Below are 27,319 nucleotides of genomic sequence, written 5' to 3'. Positions count from 1 at the left end.
GGAGAGGCCATTTTCTCAAATTTGCTGCCTTTGCAATTGCCTTATTACTGACATTTACATGGAACTCACTATCTAGTTAATCTCCTTTTTTGCGATATGTAGTTAGTGATGCAATGTCTTGTGGGCCAGGAAGAGAAGAAACTAAAGAGGAGGTGGGAAAATTAAGCCGGGGACATGGGAGGAAGTTACAGTTGGTCAAAATGGAAAATAAAAGGGGTGGGCTCAAAATAAGTAGGGGAAGGGATCAAATAGAAAAGGTTTCAAACTAAAAATGGAGCAAATAGGTTAAAAAAACCCAACACCCTCATGTTTAATCCCTTTCCCATCCCTAGTCGTCTCTCCTTTCTCTATGTAGCCCTTCTGCTAGGGTTTCCTCTTAGCAGTACAATACAGAACTGGTTCAAGCCCCTACTCTGTAATCTGGGAAAACTGACCACCACCTCTGGGCACCTCTAAGAAAGAATACTTCCCCTCTTGCAAGCACTGAGACCCCATATAGCAAAGAAAACTTTGAATAAAAAAGAGAAAATAACCTGACTTTAATTCGGAAAAACACCACAGCTATGATTCAAAAGCATATGACCACGTGTAAAACACCTACCCCAGAGTACGTTGGGCAGTGTCCTTTGCCTCACCTTGTGGTGTGAAAATCTGACAAACAAATGTTCCTTTAACATGCCACTCGCTGCTTCTCCACTGCACCTCACTCACACTTGCTGTCCTTGGCCAGCGAAGACCCAGAATTCAGAAGTGCATTCATGTGTGTTCACCTCCCATTGAGGAGGTGAAGGAGCGGGGAAGGGAGCAAGGCATCAAGCAATGCCTCAGATGCTGCTGCCATGCCACTTACTCTGCGTCGCTGCCCACTGCTGTGCAATCGTTCACTCCGCCGCTGGCCACTGTGCTGTCGTTCACTCCGCTGCCATTGGCTGTTTGTGCCGTCACTTTTTCTGCTGCCACCAGCCTCTCTACTGCAACCTCTGCAATGTCTTGAGGTCCCACCACTTAATATAGCTCTCAGGGATTTCAGCAATTATTGGGGGAATCTCACTGTTTGTGCAGGCTGAGTAGGTTCTTTCACTGAAAATGCTGTCCCAAAGCAGATCCAAGGGTTAGTACCTCGTTATCAGCAATTTCAGTTCTAGGGATCACTGAACAGGGCAGAACTGTGGAGCCCTTATTTCACTGAGGGACAAATTCAGACTACACTTCCACATCTGTATAAATTCTCTGTTTCACCCTGCTTTCAGCCCTGAGGCTTTGGAGGCTATTTTATGTAGTTCTTGTTGCACAATGATTTTATGGCTTAAGTACAGATTTATTTCATTGCTAAACTTATTCACCATAAGGCTGGTTACACAACTGTAACCTCTCGCTGCCCAATGAAGTTGAGCTTTTGCCAACAACTCCACCCACTTGTACTGCACCAGCCATGCAGGTTTTCATTATTGATGGCTGGCTAACAGTTTCTGTTTGTCTGGCATTTATTTCATTGCCTCGAGTTTGAGGTTGTATCGGAAGTGAAAGAATTAAGTTTAAAGTACCATGCATACCTTAATCTGCAATTTAGCCATTTAGGTGAGTGGTAAAGGCTTGAATGGTGGCTTGGTCTGAATTAAGAACAGGAATAAAAACTTCTAGTGGTCCATCATTCCTTTCCATGGAGGGGTGTTTTAATAAAGGATCACTGATGCAGAACTGTGCAAAACAACTCTTGTTATGTACTTTAAAGTCACTGGAAGCTGTTAAAATTTCAGCGTGGAAGGCACGGCTAGCTAGTTTGGTATTATTTATTTGTAGTTTAAATGCCTACAACTGGTGTGATCCAAGAACTACCCAGCTGGGACTAGTAATGCCATGAAAGGAAATGCAAGTCACTGCCTGTAATGAGTGTGTGTGTGAATGTGAGTCAGTGAGAGAGAGTAGGGGAATCTGAATGAATGAATCAGAATGGTTTTTCATATTGTTGGCCAGCAGATACTTCATGTATATGGAAGTAAATCTGAAAACAAACAATCCTGGCCCTGGGCAAAGGAATGTTTTAAAGACATTGTCCCTTTAAATGTAATTATTTTCTGTCTCTGGGAAGAGACGATTGTTAAAAGACTGATTGTACAATTATGCAGCCCAAAGAGGGCTGCACAAAACTTGGCAGCTGTGGTAGGTGTGTGGGTGCTCAAAAATATCTGGGGAAACTAATTTTGTGGGGTTGTCTAGACATAAACTAGGAGGCTGGGTAGGAGGAAGTGGCAGGGGGACGGTGGGGGTCAGCAACAAGAAATTGGGTTTGTGAGGTTGACAAGGGGCAGTTTGGTGGAGGAGGCTTGGAAAAACTGAGGGTGTACTTAGACTTGCGGGGGGAGAATTTGAGGGAGGTGTGTGTGTATGTGTAGGGGAACACTGGGTGACTGGAGAGGGAATTTTGAGGAAGCTGGAGAGGGTCTGGGGTGGCTGGGTCCCCTGGACCTCCCTTCACTTGCTGCTGCTTGCTTGGTTCTCCCCACTGCTCTACACCTGCAGATCCAGCAGAGGGAGCAGTGAGAACTGCAGTCACCACAGTGGCCTCTAGTGGCTGTGAGCTGAAATTGCAGGCTATTCCATGTGAATGTGGGACATTGAATTTGGTCCAGAGGTGGGCAAACTACAGCCCACGGGCCCCTCCTGCCTGGCCCCTGAGCTCCTGCCCCGGGAGGCTAGCCCCCGGCCCATCCCCTGCTGTTCCCCCTCCCCTGCAGCCTCAGCTCACTGCGCCACCAGCGCAACGCTCTGGGTGGCAGGGCTGCGAGCTCCTGGGGCAGCGCAGCTGCAGAGCTGGGGCCTGACTCGGTGCTATGAGCTGCGCCGTGGCATGGCTGGCTCCTGCTAGGCGGCGCAGGTGCCTGTCCTGGTGCTCTGGGCAGCACAGCTGTAGCGCCGCCAGCCACCCGTGCTCCAGGCAGCGCGGTAAGGGGGCAGGGAGCAGGGTTGGATGGAGGGCAGAGGAGTTCAAGGTGGTGGTCAGGGGACAGGGGTGTGGATTGGGGTCAGGGCAGTCAGAGGGTTGGGAACAGGGGGATTGAATGAGGCAGGAGTCCCAGGGGGGCAGTCAGGAATGAGAGGAGGGGTTAGATGGGGTGGTGGAGGTTCCGGGGGCTGTCAAGGGACAGGGAACAGGGGTGGCTGGATGGGGCAGGAGTCCCGGAGGAGCAGTCAGAAGCCGAGAAGCAGGAGGGGTTGTATGGGGGGGAGGGGCGGGCCATGCCTGGCTGTTTGGAGAGGCACAGCCTCCGCTAACCAGCCCTCCATACAATTTTGGAAACCCATGTGGCCCTCAGGCCAAAAAGTTTACCCGCCCCTGGTCTATGCAAATGAAGAGGCTGGCTTGGAGTGGCACTGCTAGGCATAAGACAGACTAAGTAATTGCTTAAGGCCCCCACACAGCTCAAGAGGGCCCCAATTTGTGGAGATAATGCAGTCAGAATTCTCAGGGGGGTGGGTAGGGACCACCCATCCCCATTATTCCTGCGTAGGGCTCCAGTGGGCTAGCACCGATTCTGGTGGCTTGCATGTATCAGTGGCATACAAGGTGCATGAAATGTAGCAGATCTGCTCCTCGGGTAGGTTTCAGTTTCTGCTAGAGTTAATAGGGGTGCAATATAAAAGCCTGCTTGTAGTAGGCCAGAAATATTAATGCTTGTTTTATGTTGTTGTTTAACAGACTAGGGTAGCTCTTTAAAGTAGGGGTAGATGATGGCTTATAATATTTTGCTATTTTTTTCCCCATTATAAATTCTGAAATAAAAAGCTGCAAGCACATTTTCCTCACTTCATGGCATCCTTAACTAGTTCAGTTGTTTTCAGTATATAATTATCCTGCAATCATTATAGATTCAAAACGGTATCAAACTTACACACAGCAAAGAACAGTTATTTATTGCTACTAAAAGTTACATACAGTAAGAATTAAAACTTTATGCTATATATTGTATGCTTGTCCTCCACAAACACATCAGTTTAGATCCATCCTATGTCTTTGTTGTGGGTGGTAGTGGTGGTATATTTCCTTGTATATCACAATAAAATATTAAAAGTGTGTGTGTGTTGGGGGGGGGGGGGAGTAGAATTCTCATTTTCTGCCTGAAGAAAAGGTTACTCACTCTGTGCAGTGACTGAGGTTCTTTGAGATGTGTGTCCCTGTGGGTGCTCCACATCAGGTGTTGATGTGTCCCAGTGCCCCTGATTGGAGATTTTTGGTAGCAGTGCCTGCTTGGGATGTGTGTGCACAATAGCCATCTCATGGTGCCATTGGCACTTCATCTAGTGCTCGCGCATCTTGACCCCCTCAGTTCCTTCTCTACCATACAGTCCTCAAAGTGAACTCCGAAGTAGAGGGGAGGAGGGTGGGTAATGGCACACTCACAAGGACATACATCTCAAAGAACCTCAGTTCCTGCACAGGGTGAGTAACCTTCTCCTCTTCTTTAAGTGCTGTCCCTATGGGTGCTCCACTTCAGGTGAATGTAGAGCAGTGCCCTCATAAGGATGGAAGGGACTTTGGATTGTGGTTCATTGCTGAGGCTAGTACCATGAGGCCTCATCTTGTGTCTGAGCTTGAACTGAGATTAATGCAGAGTGGTTTGTGAATGTATGTTTGGAGGTGCAGGTGGCTGCCCTGCATATGTCTAGAATGGAACTTTTGTGTAGGAATGCTGTGGAGGTAGATAAAGCTCTTGTTGACTGGGTTCTGATGCCCCACGGGGCTTCAGTGTTGTGTAGTGAATAGCACATGTGGATACAGCTGGATATCCATTTGGATAATCTTTGCGTGGATATGGTAGAGCCCTTAGACCATTCTGTTGTTGACACAAAGAGTTGGGGTGATTTTTAGAAGGGTTTCATTCTGTCCAGGTGGAAAGCTAAGGCACAGCACACATCCAATATGTGCAGGGTCACCTCTTCTGTGTTAATATGTGGTTTTGGATGAAATGCAGGTACATGGATCAGTTGGTTAAGGTAGAACAAATATGAATTTTTTGGCCTAAATTTAGGGTGTGTTCTAATGCTTGAAGAATATTGTGTATAGGGAGTAAGCCATGAGAACCCTTATCTTGCTGACTGTCCACGCTGATGTAATGGCAACCAGCAATGCCACTTTCATAAATAAATGAAGTAATGAGCATGTGGCTAAAGGTTCGAATGGGGCTCTGGTTAGCCTTTGGAGCACAAGGTTTAAGGCCCATGCTGGTGTGTGTTCTCACATGTCTGAGTACATGTTCTGTATGCCCGTTAGAAATAGTTTAGTAATGAGCAAATATTGAGGTCCCGTCTACCTCTTGATGGAAGGCTGTGATGGCAGCAAGATGAACTTTAAGTGAGCTCATAGCAAGTCCTGAGTTCTTTAGGGATAATAAGTATTCCAGGATTAGTGGAAGCAGTGCCCGTCTTGCAGATATTTATTTGGTCTGGCACCATAATAAGAATCTTTTCCATTTTTGGAAATAAGTAATATGTGTTTTCCTGCTGTTTATTAACACTTGTTTTACTTGTTCTGAGCAGGTTAGTTCATCACATTGGAGCCATGCCTTCAGGTGAAGTCTCTCCAGGTCCAGATGGAGGACTTGACTGTCATCCTGAAAAAAAAGATTCTGTAGGCAAGAGAGTGTGAATGGTGTGCAGATCGCTATGTGTGACAGGTAAGGGAACCAAGTCTGTTTGGGCCATGTCGATACTATGGAGGATTATTTTGGCCCTGTTGGTTCATATTTTGTGTATTACCCTGGAGATCAGCGGTATCGGTGGGAATGCATATAGGAGGAGAGCATTCCATCTGATGAGAAAGGCATCTCCTAGGGATCATGCTCCCAGTCCTGCTTGTGATCAAAACTTTGAGCACTTTTTGTTTACTGTCACGAACAGATCTCTGTGCAGGGATCCCACACATGAAATATGGGTTGTAATATTTTGTTCATTTCCTATTTGTGTTCTTGAGGAAACAGTCTGTTAATGTGTCTGCCATTATGTTCAGTTGACCTGGGAGGTATGCTGCGGTAATAGTGATGTTTTGTTTTATGCACTAGTTCCATAGTTTTAAGGCCTCTGTGCATAAGGAAAGGGATGTGCTCCACCCTGGCAATTTATATAGCACATACATGCAATGTCGTCCATCAGGACGCTTATTGTTTTGCCACATGTAATAGGGAGAAAATGTAGGCACATGTTGCAAACCGTGTGAGATTCAAGCAGATTGATGTGTAAGTGTGTTTCTGTAGGGGAAAATTTGCCTTGGATTGTATGTTGGTTCAGGGGAGCTCCTCAGCAGATCAGTGAAGCATCTGTTGTGATTTGTATGGATGGAGGATCTTATTGAAATAGGATGCCTGAGCAAAGTTTTACTGGGTTTGTCCACTATTGTGGTGACCTCTGGAGTCGATGTGAGTCTTTTGTTTAGAACGTACTTTCGTGGGATGTATTCCAAGCTCAGCGGTACTTAGAGGCTGCACATGTGTAGTCTGGCGTGTGTTACAATGAAAGTGGAGGCTGCCATACACCCAAGAGTTGTAGGCAGGTGCATGTAGACACCCACGGGCTGTCTGAGACCACCGATATGAGGGAGGTCATTTCTGTGAATCGAAGCATTGACAGTTATGCTTTTGCCTCCACTGAGTCCAGGCGTGCTCCTATGAAGTCAATTGTTATACTGGAGTTAGAGTAGATGGATGGTAATGTGAAAATATGCATTTTGTAGGTCCATAGCTGAGAACCAGTCCCCCTCATACAGCGCAGGGATGATAGTGTATAGGGTGACCATTCTGAATCTGTGGGTACGGATACATTTGTTGAGTTTCCTGAGATCAAGAATGAGTCCCCATCCTCCATTTTTCTTTTGGGTCACAAAGTAATGGGAGTAGAACCCCTTCCCCATGTGTTGTCCTGGAATGAGTTCCATGGCACCTAGCTGTACAAGATGGATTACCTCTTGCCACAAAAGATGCTAGTGAGAAGGGTCCCTGAAGAGGGATGGGGAGGGGGGATGGGTAGGAGGGATGGAGATGAAAGAGATGGTGTACCCAGATCGTACTATCTCCAGTACCCAGTGATCTGTGGGGATAGATGCCCACGCTTAGCAAAATGGCCATAAATCAGTGGCCAAAGTAACATGCACTGGGTGTTGGGGGAGGTCGATCAGACCCTCAACCAAATCTTCCAAATTGTGTCTTGGCTGGTCGTGCCTGTGACGCAGTCAGCTGGGACTGAGGTGGTCAGCATCTCTGTGAACAATGTCTTTTGCAGGAATTGTTGAAAGGTCTCTGTTGTCAGTGAACCGATGTGTCCCTGTTTTGGTTATAAGGTTGGTATCTCCTAGGTCTATTAGGGGGTATATATATGCCCAGGGTTCCGAGCATTGTTTGAGAGTCCATTAAGTGTAGGATTTTATCAGTCTTCATAGAAAATAATTTTTCTCTGTCCAAGGGAAGGTCTTTAATCTGGAGGTACTTTAGGATTCTGGAAGATTGTAACCAGGATGCCAGTCTCGTGACTATAGCTGTAGCCATCACGAGCGGCCACGTCCGCTACATCAAGGGATGCTTGTAGTGCTGTCCTCAGAGACAGGCATAGCATCCTTAAATGAAGTGCAGTGTTTAAAACCAGGGGAGCCTGGCATTTTCATTATCCAATTTTGTCATGGTACATGGAGATAGAAACTGAGAGGAGAGCTCGGAGATTTTTTTTTTTTTTTTGGACACACACACAGGAAAGTTTAAATGGTTAACTGGAAACCTAAGATTAACTAACCGCTGGGAACTAAACTTAGTAACAATTTCTAAATCTTTTCTCGGTAAATTTCTGACACTGCCATCAGAGCTCAGTCTGCAGCTGAGGACAGTTGAGAAGGAACTGAGTGGGTCGGAACACAAGATGACTACTGCGCACATACACCCCCGACCAGGCACTGCTACTAAAAATCTCCAATCAGTAGCACCTGAAGTGGAGCACTAACAAGGACAGCACTCAAACTGTATTTATGAGGACCCTTTCAGAAACACAACACAGGAAACAGCCAAGTGTAATATACTGCCTACAGTGTATGTGCACCATTGGCTCAACTTGATGGAAAGTCAGGTATGTATCATAAGCCTTAATACTGCTACAATTAATGAAGATTCTCTAAATGGTAGGGGCTTGTGATTGTGGAGTAGAATGATGCAAGTTCCATCTCTACTGACAGCTGTTAAGGCTGGGGAAACTTGGATCTGTTATACCGTCCATTACAGACAGAAATGATTCAGCCCTATTAATTGGCCAAACACCCATGTTCAAGTGAGCAAACCCCCCCCCGTTTTTTTTTTTTTAAACTTTCTAAGAGAAGCCAGGGAGACAGCACCACTTAGTTGCAATGTTGGGAATCCCTTAAAGCTTCAGGCAGCACCATATAGGTAAGCACTAAAAGCCACAATATTGACGTGTCTGTGACATCTTTTACAACTTATGATACAACAAAAATTAAATCACTCTGCCTCCGAGTCTTGCAAGATTCTTTCTCCTAAGCTAAACCTCTAGAGGTATTTTAACACCTAAACCAATGGACTTGGGATTCCCCTGGACTAATGTATATCCTGATCACGCATGCAATATCAGAATTTGCTCAATTAACCCTTTTATTCACCTGAATTTGCCTTAGGCAGGGGAGAAACTGCTCACACTCTTTTCACTGGAAATTGCAAATGGACAACTAACCTGAGATCGAGGTTCTCTACCTGTTTTACACACACATATATATATATAGCCAAAAAGGCACTCACATAAGTGGGTCCACTGAACATGCCATATCAGCTCTAGTCTCATGTCTATGCTCTTGTGTACTGCCTCTGGTTTCATGGCTAATCCTGCTTGGTGTTTTCACCTCGATGGTTTTGTATCCATCCCCACCCTGAGTTTTGGCCCCTCTAATCCCATGTCCACACTATTCAGTCTCGCATCCACTTTGTGGCTTACATACCTAGTTTATAGATTTTAAATGTATATTGTAGCCTTTAAAGGCTCTTCCTTTTCTTTCTCAGCACTGGCTTTTCTCCTTATTTCTCCACATTATCCCTCTCCCCAGAATTTACACTGTCCCTATTTTCACTTTGACTCTTTCACACTAGGAAGAAGTTGGATAGGATTCACTGCCACGTACACAGCAAGGGAAATGTCAGCAGAGAGAAGGGCTGCTGTTCCTATTGCTAAAGCCACCTTCCCCATAGTAAGGTTAACCCCTAGCGGTCCCCATATACCCATACCAAACCTTACAGAGGTAGAATAGGAGAAAAAGTTATCATAAAACCCCACACTCACACTGAAACTAAGCCCACCAGCTCTCCCACTGCAGCAACTAGGCCCACTCATCTCCCTGAACCTGCTTGTCCTCCACTGCTGTGTATTACATCTTCATGGCAGTAAATCCCAGGTAACTCCTCCTTAGGAGCTGCTGCTGCTTATCCATGCAGATAGGCATCAAGCCAGAGTTCCCCCGAATCCTTCAGAGAGCTGCAGAGGGGAGAGAGTTGGAGCCCAATTAGTCAGCAAAGGAGACTGAACATAAAATCAAGAGAAAAAAATACAGGGGTGAGACAGAAAGCAAGAATCTAGTGTGAAGCCCCATCTCCCCTGTTCAACTCTGGAAGGACAAGAGGTGATGGGCTCAGAGCATGCGTGACAGCATTCAGCCTCTGGACTACTTGAGAATGCTGCCTCACAATATGAAGCTCCTTTTGAGGTCTCTACAGAGCTTTCTAGGCCATTTTGCCACTGTGCTGACTAAGGGGTACTGATTAGGGAAGCACATATAGCAAAGTGACCAGAGGAAACAAAGCATCAGAGCTCTGACACTCTCCAGTGAGAGAGAGATGGGGCAGGAAGAAGAAATTAAATTTCATTACTGCCTAGAAACAAACCCAAACAGGTAAAATAAAGTTAAAATCAATACAGGCAAAAAGAGGCCTGATCCTCAGCTTTTTCCACAGGGAGACAGAACTCTGCTGAGCTGTTTTGAATACCCACACAGACCAAAGTACAGCCCAACAGCGATAGGGGCTGATATCAAGATCCAGAGAAATCACACTCCTCCTCTGAGGGATTAGGTGAATTCTAATAGATAACCCATATACAAAACAAATCCAAGTAAATTTAAAAGACTAGTGATAAATTGAGTACAAACTTACTCAACAGTAGCACATTATTGTACATCTAAATGGTTTGCCTAAGGCCAAGTCCTTGTGTACTAATCATGAAACAAAAACTATGTGGCAGGACCCTTAATTCTGCTCCTTTGTTTCTCCATCTTAGGCACTGAATGAGGCAAGGGTCGGGGTTGGGGGGGAGGAGATGGGACGTGGGACGACTGTATGTGATCATGCAATTAAAGATTTTATCATAATGCATATGGAAAAGATTACAGAACTATGGTTGTACATTCAACTGCAAATTTGGTATTTCCTAACTTTCAAGTTCTTGACTTTGCAAACTAAATAACCTGTGTGTGAGTGAGAGTGTGAGAGTGAGATTGATTTCCTAGGTTTTTCTTTAAAAGAAAGGTAAAAACCAAATTCCATTATGTGCAACTCTGATAATCTACATCCCTCCCCCCAAACCCATCATGAATGATCAAAAGGATTTGAGCCCTAAACCTTCACAGGGCAACACAGCATATTATTACTCAAGTTACCGGACTAACAACATTAACTGGCAGCAGGAGAATGTAGTTTTCCCAGAAGAGGGAATAGGGAGACAACCCTGTCTCTCTCCCCCACTTCCCCAAAGAAGAAGTAGCTCCTGACACATGTATTCCCCCACAGGAGGGACTGGCCACTGGCGCCCTGTGCTGGGTACAGGATAATGTTTGGCGAGAGCCCAGCCTCTCCCTTCCTGCCCATAGGGGGAGTTGGGGGAGCTTCTGGCCCATGTGGGGCCTCAGTAAGTGTAAATAGGCCACTGGGGCCTTACACTGGTCCAAGGGACAACACAGGAGAAGACAGGTTATCTTCACTGCACACCACTATCACCACTTCAAAAGCTCCAGCTGTTCCCAATGCACAGCAGGTGAGAACCCAATCTTGGAATGTTCAGTGATTTTGGCAGGCTGCCAACATTTCATGAGGCAGACCAGTGAGAAAAGGGAACTTTATATCTGAAAGGAATTTATGAGACAAAGAAACGGCATTTCTGTAGCTCAGGATGATTCCTCCTGCTGAAAATTAAAAGTCTGATGCAAAAAAAAAAAAAAAAAAAAAAATCGAGGTGTGAAAGCATCTTAATGAAAAAGTTGAAAGAATCCTTTATAACAGAGGTTTTCAAACTGGGGGGGGCACACCCCTGGGGGGCACAGAAGTATTCTGGGGGGGACGGTGAGAAGCTTAAGGAGAGTGGCAGCTGCTGGCTGGCCATACCATGACACTCTTATTCTGTGCTGCTGCTGGCAGCAGTGCTGCCTTCAGAGCTGGGCACTCGGCCAGCAGTTGCCACTCTCTCTGCTCTGCCTTCAGAGCTGGTCAGCAGTATACGTTCTTGTGCAGTGGCAGCCGTGAGGGAGGGAAGGCGGAGCATAAACGACTACAGACAAAGAAGGGGAGCACGATAAAATAAGCTTGAGAACCACTGGAACAGGCTGAGCAATGTAAGAAGAGGGATCACTACCAACTCCCTCATATAATTATTCACATGCAATACACACACACTATACAGAATGCTTGTAACAAGAGGTGTTTGTCCTCACTATTTAGTGATCTCCCTCTCTGTCTCCTAATGTTCTTTTAAGGGCAGCAGCATGGAACGAGGCAGAGGAAACCCAATAAACTCCCCTTATGGAGAAACAAAGAAGAAACAGACAGACAGAGCAGAAAGATGCAAAGACAGGTGGAAACAGCTGGAGGAGGGTAAAACAATGGACATTCTGTAGATTTATGCGACATGCACAAAGGGACTTGCATAATGTCATTTGCTGCTATTTGCACAGCTGCCTAGTTGTATCATACAGACCTCGGCCTAGACTGGAAGCTATGATCTAGAACTGAAAGACTCAGTATCCCATTCTAAGGCAGTGGTTCCCAAAACTCTTTGCCGCCATGACCCCAATTTTAATTATTTATTATTATTATATATCCAGGGCCGGTGCAAGGAAGTTTCGCGCCCTAGATGAAACTTCCACCTTGCGCCCACCCCCCACAGCCCTGCAGCAGCTCCCCGCCCCCCCCTCCACCCTGAAGCACCCCCCCACGCAGCAGCTCCCCGCCCTGCCCTGAGGCCCCCTCCCGTGGCAGCTCCCCCTCCCCCCCGGGGAGCCATGCGGTACCTCCTCACCCCAGCTCACCTCTGCTCCGTGTCCTCCCCGAGCACGCTGCCCCCGCTCTAATTCTCCTCCCAGGCTTGTGGTGCCTGGGAGGCGGGAGAAGTGGAGCAGCGACCGCACGCTCAGGGAGGAACTGCTGTAAAAAAAAAAAAAAAATGGGCGGCACTGCTTTTGGCACCCCCAAATCTTGGCGCCATAGGCAACCACCTAGTTCGCCTTAATAGTAGCACTGGCCCTGTTTATTTCCTTCCAGGACCCCAGACAACATGGAGGATGCTATTTTGAAAAGCAAAATGGTGTCCTCTAAACAGCATGACCTTGCACGCATGGTACATGTAAGGTCATGCCACATGGGGGATGTCATTTCACTCTACAAAATTGCATTTTCTGCATTGCATGACCCTGTATGTATGGTGCATGCATGGTCACACTGTGCAGACCAAAATGGCGTCCTCCACACACTAGGATCGCTGCAACCCCATCTGCTGATGGTGTGATTGACACAATCTTTAATGTATTTGTTCTTAATATACTCCTGAGAGGTAGGGCAGTCCTATTATCCTATATTACAAATGGGGAACTGAGGCACAGAAAGGCAAAGTGACTTGCCCAAGGTCACTCAGGAAATCTGGCAAGATAAAAATTGAATCTGGGTCTCCCAAGTCTTAGGCTAGTGCCCTAAACACTGGACCATCTTTACTATGAGTCATTCACAATCTTGAGTCATCCAGTCCCAACTCACCTATATCCTGCATCCCTCTGTCTCAACACCTGACCCCATTTTGCCAGCAACTATTGTACCAACCCATTCTGTTCATACTTACCGCAAAATATCTCCAAAGCCAGTGAGCAGAGGCTTGCTCTGGTACTCGATGCCATGTTTGGCACATAGTGACTTCACCAGAGGAGTCACCTTCCAGTAGTTGTGTCGTGGCATCCTAGGAAAAAGACTGGAGAAATAATGAGGCAGTTTCAGTGGGATCTAAACTCTTCAGAGCTCTGTAGAAATCCCATCCCTCCCTCAGGGGCCAGTACTCACTGGTGCTCCATTGAGAATTCCTGCCCTTTCTGCTGGATGCATTACCCAGTGGTGCCCCTGGGAGTTCCTTCCCCCTCCTGCTGAGACCTATTGCCACCAGTGCCCCCTGGGAATTTCCTCTCCTCCTGAGGTGCCTATACTCACTGATGCTCAATTTGGAAGTTCAGGTGCCCAGTTAACCAGTCATTGAACAGGGACTGATCCACGTTGCATGTCGCCTGGAGCTAGGGGAGAAAAATAGAGAGAAATGGAGTGTGGATCTATGGAAGTGGATTAATTGGTAACAACCCTTGACCTCCACTTTCTTCTAACTTGAGCAGGGTTTCCTGGGGGTGGTGTGGGGATTACAGTTCCTTGTTCATTAGAACAGGGAGACCAGGCCTGGGTGAGAATGGCATGCTAGGATATGGAATAGTTACTGAATTAATCAGGTCCTCACTCGGTTGGAGTGACATGGCCTCGTCAGTTGGACTGGCATAGGCTTGTTCTCCCACTCCTTATCTCATATCTTCTATTGGGGAAAAATGGCCACAGGGTCAAGGAAGCAGAAAGGAGAAGAATATTAGAGCCTCTTATGCAAGGAGACCGGTATGTGAGTGCCCTGGATCAGGCAGCTTTTACCTGCCATTCTCATTCTGGTTTTTACATCAATGCAGTCTCCATGTAACCCCCAATCAGTCCAGGCTTCATTCCCAACCACCCCACACAGATGATCACAAGTCTCCTCTCCCAATATCTCATCATCCAGGGGCTCCTGGTTGACCTTTATCCCCACTGCAAAATTTCATGTATGCTCCCAGTGTCCCTGCCCTGGGATTCACACCCACAGACCCTGGTAAAAGAGGGTCTCTTACCTGTGTAGAGAACCAGTCCATATTGTTATCATAATCAATGTGCATAGGGATGTGGTTCAATTGCGATATCCAGGTAAACAAGATACTCTCTAGGATGCTGTGCAGATACAGACAAAGCAGTCATTGCCACATATAGTCACAGTAGATGGAGACCCACACATGAAGACAGCCCAAGAACTGCCCAGTAACTTACACCCAAGCCAAAGGTTGCCAGATAAAACCCCAGTCCAAACTGGCAACAGATAAGTAACTGGCCACCACACCCAAAGCACTGACTGCTCAGTAAAATGCCCATGCAAACTGGCAATGGCCAGTAACAGGCCTGCAATCCCAAACCAATGTCTGCCTGGTAAAGCGCTTTCTGGCTAGTAAAAGGCCCCCTCAGACCCACCAAAATGAGTGGCTACCAAGTATAACTTCTCTCTTATGTTCCACCTAGTGAGTCGTCAGTAAAAGGCCCCCACAAAAGTGAGGGCAATGTATGGAAAACATAATTTGTACTCTTGTAAGAGAAATCAATGATGGGAAAGGGAGAAAAGCAGAGTGGCTAGAAGCAATCACAGATGGGAAGGAATGAGGGATGAGGGCAGAGAAGAGCGGTCAGTCAGTCAGGTGTGAGTACCAGTAGGCAGAGGGAGTCATGCCTAAAGTGAGGATTACTTGAGCAGCAGGAGGAATCCCAGGACACCCGTTACTCCCAGTAAGGGCTCGAAGAAAAGAAAGAATCGGATGAAGTAGGTCAGAGTCCAAGCTAGTTCCTGTGAGACAGAAGAAGGAGAGAAACCTTCATCAGGACAGCAGTTTACAGCAGAACAGTACCCCTCCACCATCCCGCAATGGGAGGAATAGAAGTCCAAAATCCCCCCAAGTAAGGGTCACTCTGTTTCTATCCTTTGCAGATCCCCTCAATTCTCCACATCAGTGAGAACACAACTTGGAAAGTTTCCTTGTAACCTGCACTAATGGTCTGTGTATTGTGGATTTCCCCCATTACCTCAAACCAGAGAGTGCCCAGCCCAAAAAAAACCTCACCCAGAAAGGCCCACTCACTGTTCCTGCACTGTAATTTCCCTCAACTACAGTGGAGTAGCAGGAATCCAGCTCAAGAAATCAATCCTCTAAGCCCCGCTGGCTGCCCCTGCATTCTAGTTCCCTTTCATCACCTCACAGCAACATGAATCCAGCCCCAGAAGATGCCTTGGATCCATATGCTGTAATTCTCCTTCACCATTCTAGGCAAACAAGGGCCTGGTCCTAAAACCTCCTCAGAAGAGCAGCTGCCCGTTTGCAAAGGTTTGTAGGAAATACTGAGTGCACTTACCCTCCATAGTTTGCGCTGGAATATGAAGTACAAGGAGTACAACTGGAACACTGGAACCACAAGCAGGGGCATAGCTGGAGAAGAAAACAAGAAGAGCAGAGACATTAACAGCCTCACCTAGTTAACGAACACCCTGGAAACCAGAATGAAAGGAGAGCTCTGTGCAGCTCCGGGGCTTTCCAGTGCTCATCACTGAACTATGCTTCCCAAGAGATTTCGCTCCTCATCTTCCTTCCTTACTCTCCTCTTTACTCCTCTTCCTTTCTCCCTCCATTTTATAGATTCAGAGGCCAGCAATCCATAGACAACTCAACTCTGCACCTGCTTCCAACTAAATGCAAATCGTACCATCTCCCTGCACCTGAGAGTCAATAGGCGAACCTGATGCTACACACCATCTTTCTGAACTCGTCAATGCTTCTGAATACCCAAATAGCTACAGCAGTGAAATTGCTCTCTTCTATCCACTGGTGGCCTGGAGAGTGCACTCCTTTCTGTCAGATTTGGACTTGATCATGATGATCCACATTTTCATGACCTCCAGGCTTGACTCCTGTAATGCAATATATCAGAATGAGAGCAATATCCTGTAAAGTGTTCCCGCTGGCTCAAAATGCAGCAACACACACATCAACACAGACCATGGACAGTGCATGACTCTGGCACTACACTGTATGCCAACTGCCTGTCAAATACTGAATGAAGTTCAACGTTTTGATCCTGATCTTTAAAGCCCTCCATTGTATTGTTCCTATCTCCCTGACAGACCACCTCACTCTCCATAATTGCCACCTTGCATTAGGGCTACATTTGTCTGTAATAATGGAATTGTCAATCACCTTGGCAGCACCTCTTCACCTCTGGACGGAGACAAAGACTCTTCTGATTTATAACATTTGCATCAATAAGGTGCTCAGATAGCATAGTGATGGTAGGGAATAGATGGATTCTCCCTCCATCCCCCTCATCTCCTCTCCTCCATGACTACTCCTCAGTTTCCTTTCATCTGTCCCTCATCTTATCTCCTTCTCCTCAATTATCCTCATCTCTCCTCTCCTTCTTTTCATCTTTTTGCCATTGCTTTGTGTCAGCTGTTTTAGCAAATGAGGTGACAATTTCAGCCATAGATTGTGTACCCCAAACACTGTAATCTCCTATAAGACTGTCATAGGAGAGAAGTCCTCTCAGCCCCTGGGATTATTTAATATAGGAGTCGGTGGTGACTGTTAGACAAGGACCTGTTGGGCAAAGTAGGTATACTCACTGACGAAGAAATACTTGTGCTGATGATTGTAAGGCATAAACTTCTTCTTCTTCATGCCGAGCTGTAAAAAAAGAGGAGGTCATGGCAGGTCAGCTGAGCTAGAGAAACGTTCACTCAAATAAATTTCATTGCCTCCTCCTTCTCGAGATACACCTGCTCAGACATCTAAATCCACTGAATTACAACAGCGTAAGGGAGATCAGAAGAGGCCTCATTACATTATATACTATTTCACAAACAGTGCAATATAATAAACATTTTCCCTACAATCTCAAATACATACACGTAGCATCTTGCAATTTTTCCCCCCCACTCTTGCATACTTAATGTCAGTGACATACTGGTCCAGAAACTTTACACCCAAAATTGTCTTCTGTCTAAGGAGTATATTCTAGTAGAAGACCTTCCAGATACAAGACCAGATGTTTTCCTATGGAAAAACCTGAAGGAGGGCCTCCAATTGGGAGGAATACTCCACAAGTTTCCAATTGAGGAGCCTTCTCTAAATTCTTCCCTTGTGATGCAGGGTTCACCACCCTCCAGAAGAAACTGGAGGTTCAGAAATTGTGGATATTGGAGATCTGCTGGCAGCCATCACCATTTGTGCTAAGGCCCTGTGCCTCCACGTTAGCTGTGAGGCACCTGCCCCAACTCCACCCAAGTTTTCTAGAAGAAAGACCACCATTTCTGCACAGAGGGGGCTCCATGAATAAATTAATGCAGTATCTGCCCACCACTTTCCCTGCAAAATTGCTAGCACAATGCTGTACCTGACCTCACCTACTGATCTCAGGACCCATGTGGAGGGACGTGTAGCTGCAGAGGTGGCTGATTTCCCCACTCTTCCATGTGAAGTAAGTGAGAATCAAATGTGAAGGGGACCCTCCATGTGCAAATCTCAGATGGCTCATCATGATTAATGGCAATAGTGGGTATTGGCAGATCTTTCCTCCTGCTGCTAAGAACAGACTCTTGATCTTCTTTTGGGTTAATATGGATACCTCTACATTGCAGCTGGGAGCGAGCGAGCTTCTCAATGCGGGCAGACAGACATGCACTAGCTGTGCTCAAGCAGCAAGCTAAAAATAGCAATGTTGCTGTGCGCAGCTTGGGTGGTGGCTCAGGCAAGCTACCCAAGTACCCAGAGGGTTCAGGTGGGTTTGTACTCAGGCAGCTGCTGCCTGTGCAACACTGACTACACTGCTATTTTTCATGCACTAGTTCAAGCAGAGTTAACGCATGTCTGTCACCTTTGTCTCTAAAAATGTCAGTGATATAGGAAATATATAAAGCATAGTTCTGTCACAGTGAAGTGATAATATCGCTCCAGCAGTTAATGAAGTTAGGTTGGAATTGTTAGATTGGTTTATAACAGGGAAAGGTAGCAATAAGTAGCATTGTGCAAAGCTCTAATACAGTGGGTGTTAGATTGTGGCGCATGGAACACAACCAGGTGATCCACAGAGCTGCTTTTGTCACAGTGGTGAAGCACCAGGAGGCGTCACTGCTTGAATACTATCTGTCTTGATTTTTATACTAAGCCCATATTTTTATGGGCTTCTTTTTATTGTGGGAAGGCTAAGCCATATAACTGAGTGCTGCACTTTGTCCTGAAGATAGTGAGATTTGTCATCCTCACATGTTCCAGGGCGGAGAGTTCTGTCTCCAATGGTCAATAATCTCATCCTTGAAGCTGACAGTTCCATTGTACCACAGGAACATAGCAGTAGTGAGTAGTTAGTCTCACAGAAGAAAACTGGGCTAATCCCTGGAGAGCTTTGACTATTGGGACCAAAACTCCACAAATCATTCTATATTATCTGGAGAGCCAACACAGAGAGAGGAGCACAGGGGCAATGTGCTCTCAGAGGCCTTGGCTGATGAGTAGGCAGCTTCTGCATCCTGAACCAAGTGGAGCTTTTTGCGGGGTCTGTGGTTTATTCATAGATATGATGAATTGCAATAATCAAGCATGAAGTTCATAAATGTATGGATCACTATGGACAAACCAGTGTATGATACGTCTGGGTACACATTCTGACCAGTCATATAGACAGAAGGGGGCATTTTTAGCAGTCAGTTATTTGAGTATCTCAAAGTAGTGGGTGGGTCTTTGCTTGCTAGGTGGCTGTTCATTGGCAGGAAGGGAACACGGGCAAGGGTCTGCATCTTAGCAAAGAAACAACAAAGTTCCTGTCCAGGGAGGGTGCCTGATGCCCTGTTCCCAGCTGGAGAAGCTTCTCAAAGGAAGGAGAGGACTATAAAAAGAAAAGCAGGATGCCCCAAATGATCTTTCCCCTTGCTCTGCCCACGGCATTCACAACATCTGAAGAACAAAGGAAGCAGCATTGGACTATGGGAGGGATCCTAACTGAAAGAAGTTCAGCCAATAGAACTGCTGAAGCATGTGGTGAGAGACTTTGCTTTGAATTTACTCGTTTGTTAAGTTAGGCATCAGTTGCATTTTACCTTTATTTTACTTGTAACCAACTCTGACTTTTATGCCTCGTTACCTGTGTTCACTTAAAATCTCTTTGTATTTAATAAACTTGTTTTATTGTTTTATCTACACCGGTGTGTTTGGATTGATGTGTTTGAGAAACTCCATTTGCAACAACAGGATTTGTGCACATCATTTTCTAGTAATAAAATGACAGACTTTCTATGAACTTGTATTGTCCAGGAGAAAGCTGGGCAGTACGAGACATACATTTCTGGGAAAAGCCTGGGATTGGGAGTGTGCTAGTGTCACACTGCAGTGTGGTTCAAGAGTGCCTGCTGCAGCACTCACACTATATAGCTGGGATTGACTTACATTCTGAAGGCTGTGTCAGAGCACATCGGGAGTGGTAACTACTGCAGGAAAACAGTCTGAAGGGCACCCTAGGAGAGAGGGCTGAGGTGACATAGCTGTTCATCAGTCTAGATTGTACCCTGGGCATGTCACAGCAAGGAAGTGGGAAAGGAAAATTAATCTGGTGTCTTAAGGGGACAGGGGTGAGAATCAGCCCATCCTGATGTGTGGTACACCTATTTGATATAGGCAAATGTAGGCCACAACAAAAGCTCTCCCTCATTTGCTTGTTGCCTTTTGCTCTCACTGTTTTCCTTTCATCTTCTATTCTCTGTTTCACTCTTCCTTTTTCTGTTTCTGATAGAACCCAAAGAGATTTCAGGCAGCAGATCTGTATCCCATCCTTGCCCCTTGCAAGATCCAGGGATTAGCTTGTTCCCAAACATACAGTCTCCTGATTTCTTTTAGCATCATATCTTTTCAGTGGTCTAAATAATTCCTAGCCCACCCCCACACTCACCTCCACAGAGAGTATCTTTCCCAAAGCAAACAAGGAGGGATGCATTGCAATATCAGGGTCCTTATGGAAGCAGTTGGGCTTGGCATGGTGCTGGGAATGGTGGAGAGTCCACCACTGTGCTGAAAGCCCCTGCAGTAAACAAGAAGACCACAGGAATCAGACCACAACACTACTAAATATTAAAATCACCTCATCTGTCACATATTGATCATCTTCCCAGTGCTGCACCACATTCTTCTAATTATATGTAGAGTGCAGAATGTCAGTGTAATGCTATCTGAACTGAAAGGGGACCCCACCATGCTTGATCAGTTCTGCCAAAGCGGGGTGAACACCCCCAGTATCAGGCACTTACCTTCAGATGGCTCATCACAAACTCGTGAACCAAGTGGTTCCATTTGGTACTGCTGAAAACTGAAAGGTGCCCCAAATCATGCTGCAGGAAACCTGCCTGGGACTGAAAAAGAATAGAGATCATTCAACAAACACGTTTTAGGCCAGGTTTTAGTACACAGCTGCATCAGGGCCAGGGCAGTGGTATGCTCAGTTCTACCGATTCCATGAAAATTGGGAGGTCAGTGCTCCTCAACTCAATGAGACCTTCTCTTCCTAGTACCTGGGAGATGTCCATTCTCTAGAGGGATGTTCTCTCCCTGTACAGTCAGTGCAAGCCAACCTGATGAGAATGCCCTCTGCAGGTATGAAGGAAACCTTTGTATTGTCAATATACTCTGTCCTAAGGTACCCCTCCGTGTGCAGTGTCCCCTGCCTGCAATCTGTTGAGACTCCATTCAGTGAACTCTAGGGCAATTGCTCCATTTTCCACTATAAGAGCATTCGACCCCAGATTGGTAAAAACATGTGTTCCTGGTATCAGTAAAGGATTTTTTTCACACTACCAGCTACTTTGGTGGGAAGAGAGTAGTGGGCGAAGGGAGGGTTGTGAACTAAGACTGAGCTAAATCTATAGAAGTAGTTTGAACTCTGTAGACGAGTACCCTTCCTTTGAGAAGAAACCTCCTCTGGTTTGCTGCCATCTCCTCTGAGCATTAGTAATGCCAAAGGACCAACCAGGCAACTGTGTCTTTCAGTGCTTCTGTGTCCTCTGCTCTGGGGCACCTCATGCTCCCATATGGGACACAAGAAAAAGCTTGGTTCATACACAGAATGTGTCTTGAAGTTCAGACTCAAAAGATCAGAAGGAACCTTTTTTTTTTTTTTTTTTTTTTTTTTTACACATAAGACAACGACTGTGTGGAGTGAGGTTGTCTAGCAGATTATGGGAAGGAGATGTACTGACAGTCCTGACTTCATTCACTCAGTCAGAATAAAACAAACAAAACAAACATTCCATGGGGTTGAGTTTACTAGATGCAGCATCTCTACCTTAGGCTAACTTCTTTACACAGACTTCTGGGAGAAGCTGTGACTAGAACTGCTGTGAGCCCCTTAGAAACTGCGTTTCTGCATCATTGCCTACTGTACTTCCACCAGCTGGATGAGGCTGAGGACTTGAGAAATTGTGAGCTCCCCACATCCATCACTCCTATGACATTTTCTAAGGTGCCTCTGGCTGGGCAAGACAAGAACTCCAGTAACTGAACTCCCTGCAAATCAGTATTCCAACAGTCCTCTGAGTACCTCTACCTGAACCTTTTATCTTTGGTATTGATACAACCTCAGGTGAAGAAAGAGCATCCTGCTAGTCACAGCAAAGATAAGAGGGATGGCCATGTAATAAGAATATGTAACTGGCCCTGTGTGAGAGGAAGGGTAAGCTGATCCCAAACTACATTCTGTGGGTTGAGGAATTTACCTGAGAAATGGTCAGCAGCAATGTAGAGATGAGGAAAGGCACTAAAGATGTCCCAAAATACCAAAGAACAAACCATCCAGCAACATCCAGCATCAGAATGTGCAGGAGAAGCAGGAAGAAGAAGAGGTGGTTGGGGTTGAGAAGTCCCATCTTTTCAACAGTGGTGTGCAGCTCCCGGAAGTCCTCTACCAGCAATTTCTGTGGGGAGACCCAACGTTATACCACTCTTCACTCTGGGTTGGCAAAACAACAGCCTAAGGAGCTGGCAGGGTTACTCTGCTCCTGCTCTGCAGAGAAGCCACCATGGTAGTGAAGGAAACATTTTACCAACAGGTTCTATTCCCTCTGAAAGGAGACATTGCAACACTAGGAACAGCTGACAGGCTCTGTCAACCCCATTGACAGTCTTTGTACCACTGGGAAGATCCTGTGGCTGACATATTCTTCCCTACTGTCGCTGCTATGTGGGATTCACTGTGGGAATTGTGCATTGGGCAGAAGTCTGTGAGAGACTGGACCTGCCATTCCCAGTGTGGGTCACTATGACACCAGGGGAAGCTCTCAGCCAATGTTTCTTCAGCCCTCCTCCACCAGAAAACTCTGGTTTCAATATGCAATGTGAAGTATACTGGGGGTTCTGACAGGCTGTACATGAATGGAAATGTGGATTTGCATTTTCCTAGAGCATCCTCCCAATCCCAGATCCAGTTGTGTTTCTGGCCTTTTGTACAAACTCACATTTTTGGTGGGCTCAAAGCTTGGTTGATCCAGGGCCAGCTCCCCGATCTGCAATGAGCTCATGTACTTTCTCACCAGCCCCTTATCAAGGTGAAATGCCTGAAAGGGATCCTGAAAAAAACATATAAGTGAATGGAGTGAGAAAAATCCCAGAAAATATTAAACTAACATCTTATTAAATACGATATTAAGCTAGCTGAAGAAAATTAGGTCCCATCTCAGCAGGAAGCAACTCTGGATTAAAGTTCAGTACAATACTGTATGTTTTCTATTCTGCATCTGAAATCAATGCATTAAAATACTCATTAAAAAAAGTTTAACTTTTATAATATGCTAAACAGAGTATGCCTGCAACATTTAATTACAAATGTATACTTTCATATAAAACTCAATTTATTTCACCATATTAAATCATGTTAGATCTGTTTCAAACATGAAAAAAAAATCACAAAAAATCTCAACATTGTTCCCCTTTCACTGGGTTCAAAACAGACCCCTTTTCCTTCCTTCCTTCTTTCAATTATTAGTGAATTTTTAAATCTAAACATTTATCCAAAACATTTTTAAAATGGTATCAGTGTTTCTGAAATTTTGTAAATAAAAATTCCATTATTTACAATAATGATTTGTATGAAATAAAAGTTTTGATAACCATTTCCATCATGTTTTTTGGTAACCCTTTTAATAATAAAAAAAATCCTGAAAAAAATCATAAAACATTCTGCAAAAAATGAAAAGTTTCAAAAAAGTGAAGTTTTTTTGGGACAAATTTCATTTTCAAAACAAGGTAATATTTTCCGTGAAAGTCTTTTTGTTCAAAAACATTTCAGTCAGGACTATGTGCTGTATTTAAAAATAGCAGCAAGAAAAAAATCCATATGATAAATCTGTGCTCATACATGTACTTTTGAGAGTACTGGAGATGTAGCAATAAAGGGGTATAAAAATTGGTAAGAAAGAGTCATTCTTGGTAGTTTGTAAATTAGGTGGATTCAAAACATCTTGCTTCATATCTGGGTCATCTGAAAGAGATGCTCCTATTACAGAAAAAATAATCCTTGAAAATTTGAAAGACCTTGAAAGACCTCCTGAGGTCTCTTTCAACCCTAATATAATAAAATATTTTGAGAGAAATGATCATTTTGTCTCATTTTAAAAGTATCTTTTAGTATCTAGAGCTTTAGTATCTAGAGTTGGGCAAATATATACCTATTGCATAATCTATTTGAAAATATTGGTAAAACGTTTCTGTTAATTTATTCAACGGACATTGTAAGCGCCTTAAGGGGGGAACTGTCTGTTTGTACAGTACATAGCACAATGAGGTCCCAGTCTATAACTGGGTCTCTTAGGCACTACTTCAATATAAATTAATTGTTAATGTTATCAGTAATAACACTATTTGACAAGCTCTAATGGGACTTGATCCTGCTCCCATTTAAGTCAATGGAAAAACTCCCATTCATTTGAATGGTGAAGGATTAAGCCCTTGGTATGCATCAACTGTCTTAATAATAAAGCTTTAGACGACTCATTAACTGAGACAGAGAGAAGATGGGTGAGGTAATATCTTTTATTAGACCAACTTCTTAGAAAATCTCTGTGCAGCTCAAAAGTTTGTCTCTTCTGCCAACAGAAGCTAGCCCAATAAAAAACGTATTACCTCACCCACCTTGTCTCTCATATCCTGGGACCAACACCACTACAACACTGCAAACAACTTGTTAATTGCCAGTTTTACAATATTTCAGTTGGCAAAATGTTGTTAGAGCTAACAGGTTCCACATGCCCTCAAGATCCAGACACAAATCATTTGAACAAACCCAGTCATGAGCTCCCATGCTCTTTGACCTTAGTGACATTTTATATATACCTATCTCCTAGAATGGTCCCTGAAAGGTCATCGAGACCAGCCCCCTGCCTTCACTAGTAGGACCAAGTACTGATTTTGCCCTAGATCCCTAAATGGCCCCCTCAAGGATTGAATTTACAACCCTGGGGTTAGCAGGCCAATGCTCAAACCACTGAGCTATCCCTCCCCTTCAATCTTTGGGATCCATTACAAAATACAGAGGAACAAAAAAGTAGGATAGCAGAATATATTTTTTTTTAAAAATGAACCTGCTCCTTTGTTTTTTGTATTTTAATGATACATTTTTTTCTCCAAAGAGAAACTAATTCTCTTTCTCCTGTCCTGAATCTCACAAATATAGATAGATTAGATAGACAGATATTAATGAATGAATCAAACAAACAAACTGAAGGTCAGGAACAATATCTAGCTAGGCTGTGCCTTTCTGGCCCTGATCTTTGAGTCAATACTCACAGACATTGAAATTCTGCCCAGCTTCAGGTAGCCACTGACAAAGAGGCACCCGCTGATCCTCAAGAAACCCCAATTCCTAGCATCACTTGAGTGGAAGCCACCAAGTAGCACAACCTCCAGAAGATGCTGTGATAGTTGGAACCTGCAGGCGGTGTTTTGAATCAAAGATGCCATTAGCACCACAGTGTATTAGGCACATTTATCAACTATAAATCTATGCTAGTGATGCTGGAGTCAGGACTTGTGGTTGCACATTAACAAGCTGAGTGCTTTGAGAGAGACGGTATGCTCATAACCAGAAATATGTAACCTCACTTTGCCATCATAATCCAAGCCAAAGTCAACACCATCTGGCAGGACCTTTCCATTTCTTTATTCTCCTCTCCCTCCCCTCCTGAATTTCTGTCTTGGAATCCAATTTCTTTTATTCTGTTCCTCTCCAGCCTCCAATTCCATAACGTGTGTCCTCAGCCTTGTCCACTCCCAGTCATTTTCTTATCCTAAATCTCTCCTCTGGTTTTCTCCCCTCTATCTCCAATCCCAAAATATCCTTTTGACACCACCTGCCTCTAATACCCATATCCCTCCTCTCCTTCACCTCTAATCTCATGTGAGCCCTCCATTTCCCTTCCTCCAGTTCTCTCTTTGACCGTCTACAGTATGAGCTTCACTCACTTCAGAGTAAATCTCTGTCACCTATATCCCTAACTACTCTCTCCTTTAGCCATTTCTAATGGGTCTCTTCTCCATCATTATCCTTGGCTCCTGCCATTTCAGACACAGTAGAACAAAGATATAAAAAGTTCCAATGGTGGAAGATGAAGCTAGACAAACTTGGACTAGAAGTAAGGCACATGTTTTTAACAGTGAGGGTAGTTTACCATTGGAACAACTCTGGCTCTGGTGGATTTTCCATCAATGGAAATGTTTAAATCAAGATTGGATGTTTTTCAAAAAGATATGGTCTAGTTCAAATAGGAATTAATTCAAAGAAGTCTTATTGCCTGTGATGTACAGGAGATCGGACTAGTTGATCACAGTGGTCCCTTCTGCCTTTAGATATTACAAATCTATGAAACAGGGCTTCCATTGTTTTCCACTTTCTTGGTATCCTCTTACCTTTTTGGACTTCTCCATCTTGGCCCTTCACATACTCCTTTCTCTGTCAGCGTCCTCCAGGTCTCTCTTATTTTCTCTTTACATTCTCTCCTTTGGATAACTATATTCAATGACTCTCCTGAGTTCGGTATCACCTCCACGCTGTTTCCCAAATTTACCTCTCAACCCCAAACTATTACCGTCAGTCCAGTTCCACTTCTCCACCTATTGCCTATATTCTCCCCTTGGAAATCTCATAGCCACTAGAAAGTCAATGGGTCAAATGGATTTTTGATCCAAGATCACTGACTTGGTGGCATTTCACCAGGACTAATTTGGTCTGAACACAGAATTTATTTTGCCTTTCAAAACCATTAATATGTTTCCTATCTTCCAAGTTCACATCATTGGCATCATCTTTGACTCTTCTTCTTGCCTTTCCTCACATACAGATTCTGCAAATCCAGCCACTTATTTCTCTACAACAAACTAAGATTTCTGAGTAAAGGAAAGATTGGGAAAAAAGTACTTCCCCCTCCTTGTGACCTTTTCTTGAATCACTTTACAGCCAAAATGGCAGAGGATTGAAAGCTGAAATTAGCAGGGAAACAACCCATATTGAAGGGCTTTTGAGACTACATCTACACTGCAGCAGGCTGGTGTAATTCTCAGCTCAGACAGAGATACATGTGAGCTCCGCTCAAGATAGTGCACTAAATATAGCAGCATGGCCATGGCAGCATAGGCAGCCGCTTGGGCTAGCCACTCAAATACAACCCCATCCTGACCCCATTTGAGTGGTCCAGAGAAAATTGGGTTTGATTTGACTGAGTCATGGGGCTTCGAAAAACATTTGCTGCACGTGACCAATCTAGTTTGTACGAGTCTTCCTGCTAGACTCTCACGAGGCACAGCTAAGGAAGACAGCATCATGCATGAAGGTACAGCTAATGAAACTGCACAGTGAAAAGTTTTGACCGGGGTGTAAGGGCTGGACACTGGCTCCTCTCCTCCCTTTCTGTACACTAATTCCCTCCAACCCAAGACCTTTTAAAACTGGGTATATAAATATTATATAGGTCACTCTGTGCTCTAGACCCACAGTACATAAAAATCAACAGAAGGGAGAAGGCGAGGAACTGCTATACTGGGCACCTAGTCAGGTAGGGAGTGGATGTTAAACACAAACTGGTCAGGGGGCATTCAAACCCCTGGCCCACAAGTCAAAGAGTCACAGACCCTAGG

At 44.9% G+C, this 27,319-nt stretch overlaps 2 protein-coding genes across 3 annotated transcripts in view; both read right to left on the bottom strand.

The window, feature by feature from the left end:
* Window positions 1-6,144, bottom strand: part of LOC123369029 (acyl-CoA (8-3)-desaturase-like) — a 95,881-nt gene extending 89,737 nt beyond the window's left edge. The window contains exons 1-2 of the mRNA XM_045014401.1: window positions 6,129-6,144; window positions 851-989 (exon numbers count right to left, since the gene is read on the bottom strand). Of these exons, the coding sequence (XP_044870336.1) occupies window positions 851-989; window positions 6,129-6,144 (155 nt within the window). The remainder of the gene's footprint in view (window positions 1-850; window positions 990-6,128) is intronic.
* The window catches only part of LOC123368718 (acyl-CoA (8-3)-desaturase-like), a 30,922-nt gene continuing 7,489 nt past the window's right edge, over window positions 3,887-27,319 (bottom strand). Inside the window, exons 2-12 of one of the 2 annotated variants that reach the window (XM_045013771.1) lie at window positions 22,651-22,761; window positions 21,913-22,110; window positions 20,452-20,553; window positions 20,097-20,225; window positions 16,783-16,843; window positions 15,519-15,592; window positions 14,858-14,955; window positions 14,198-14,294; window positions 13,488-13,567; window positions 13,129-13,254; window positions 3,887-9,507 (exon numbers count right to left, since the gene is read on the bottom strand). In XM_045013771.1, the coding sequence (XP_044869706.1) occupies window positions 9,456-9,507; window positions 13,129-13,254; window positions 13,488-13,567; window positions 14,198-14,294; window positions 14,858-14,955; window positions 15,519-15,592; window positions 16,783-16,843; window positions 20,097-20,225; window positions 20,452-20,553; window positions 21,913-22,110; window positions 22,651-22,761 (1,128 nt within the window). In that variant the 3' untranslated portion in view covers window positions 3,887-9,455. The other variant, XM_045013772.1, reaches the window with a different exon arrangement.

The sequence above is a fragment of the Mauremys mutica genome, chromosome 4 (assembly GCF_020497125.1).
Source record: "Mauremys mutica isolate MM-2020 ecotype Southern chromosome 4, ASM2049712v1, whole genome shotgun sequence".
In the NCBI taxonomy this organism is placed as follows: Eukaryota; Metazoa; Chordata; order Testudines; family Geoemydidae; genus Mauremys; species Mauremys mutica.
Note: the sequence above shows the minus strand (reverse complement) of the source record. Positions and strands in the feature narration are given on the sequence as shown.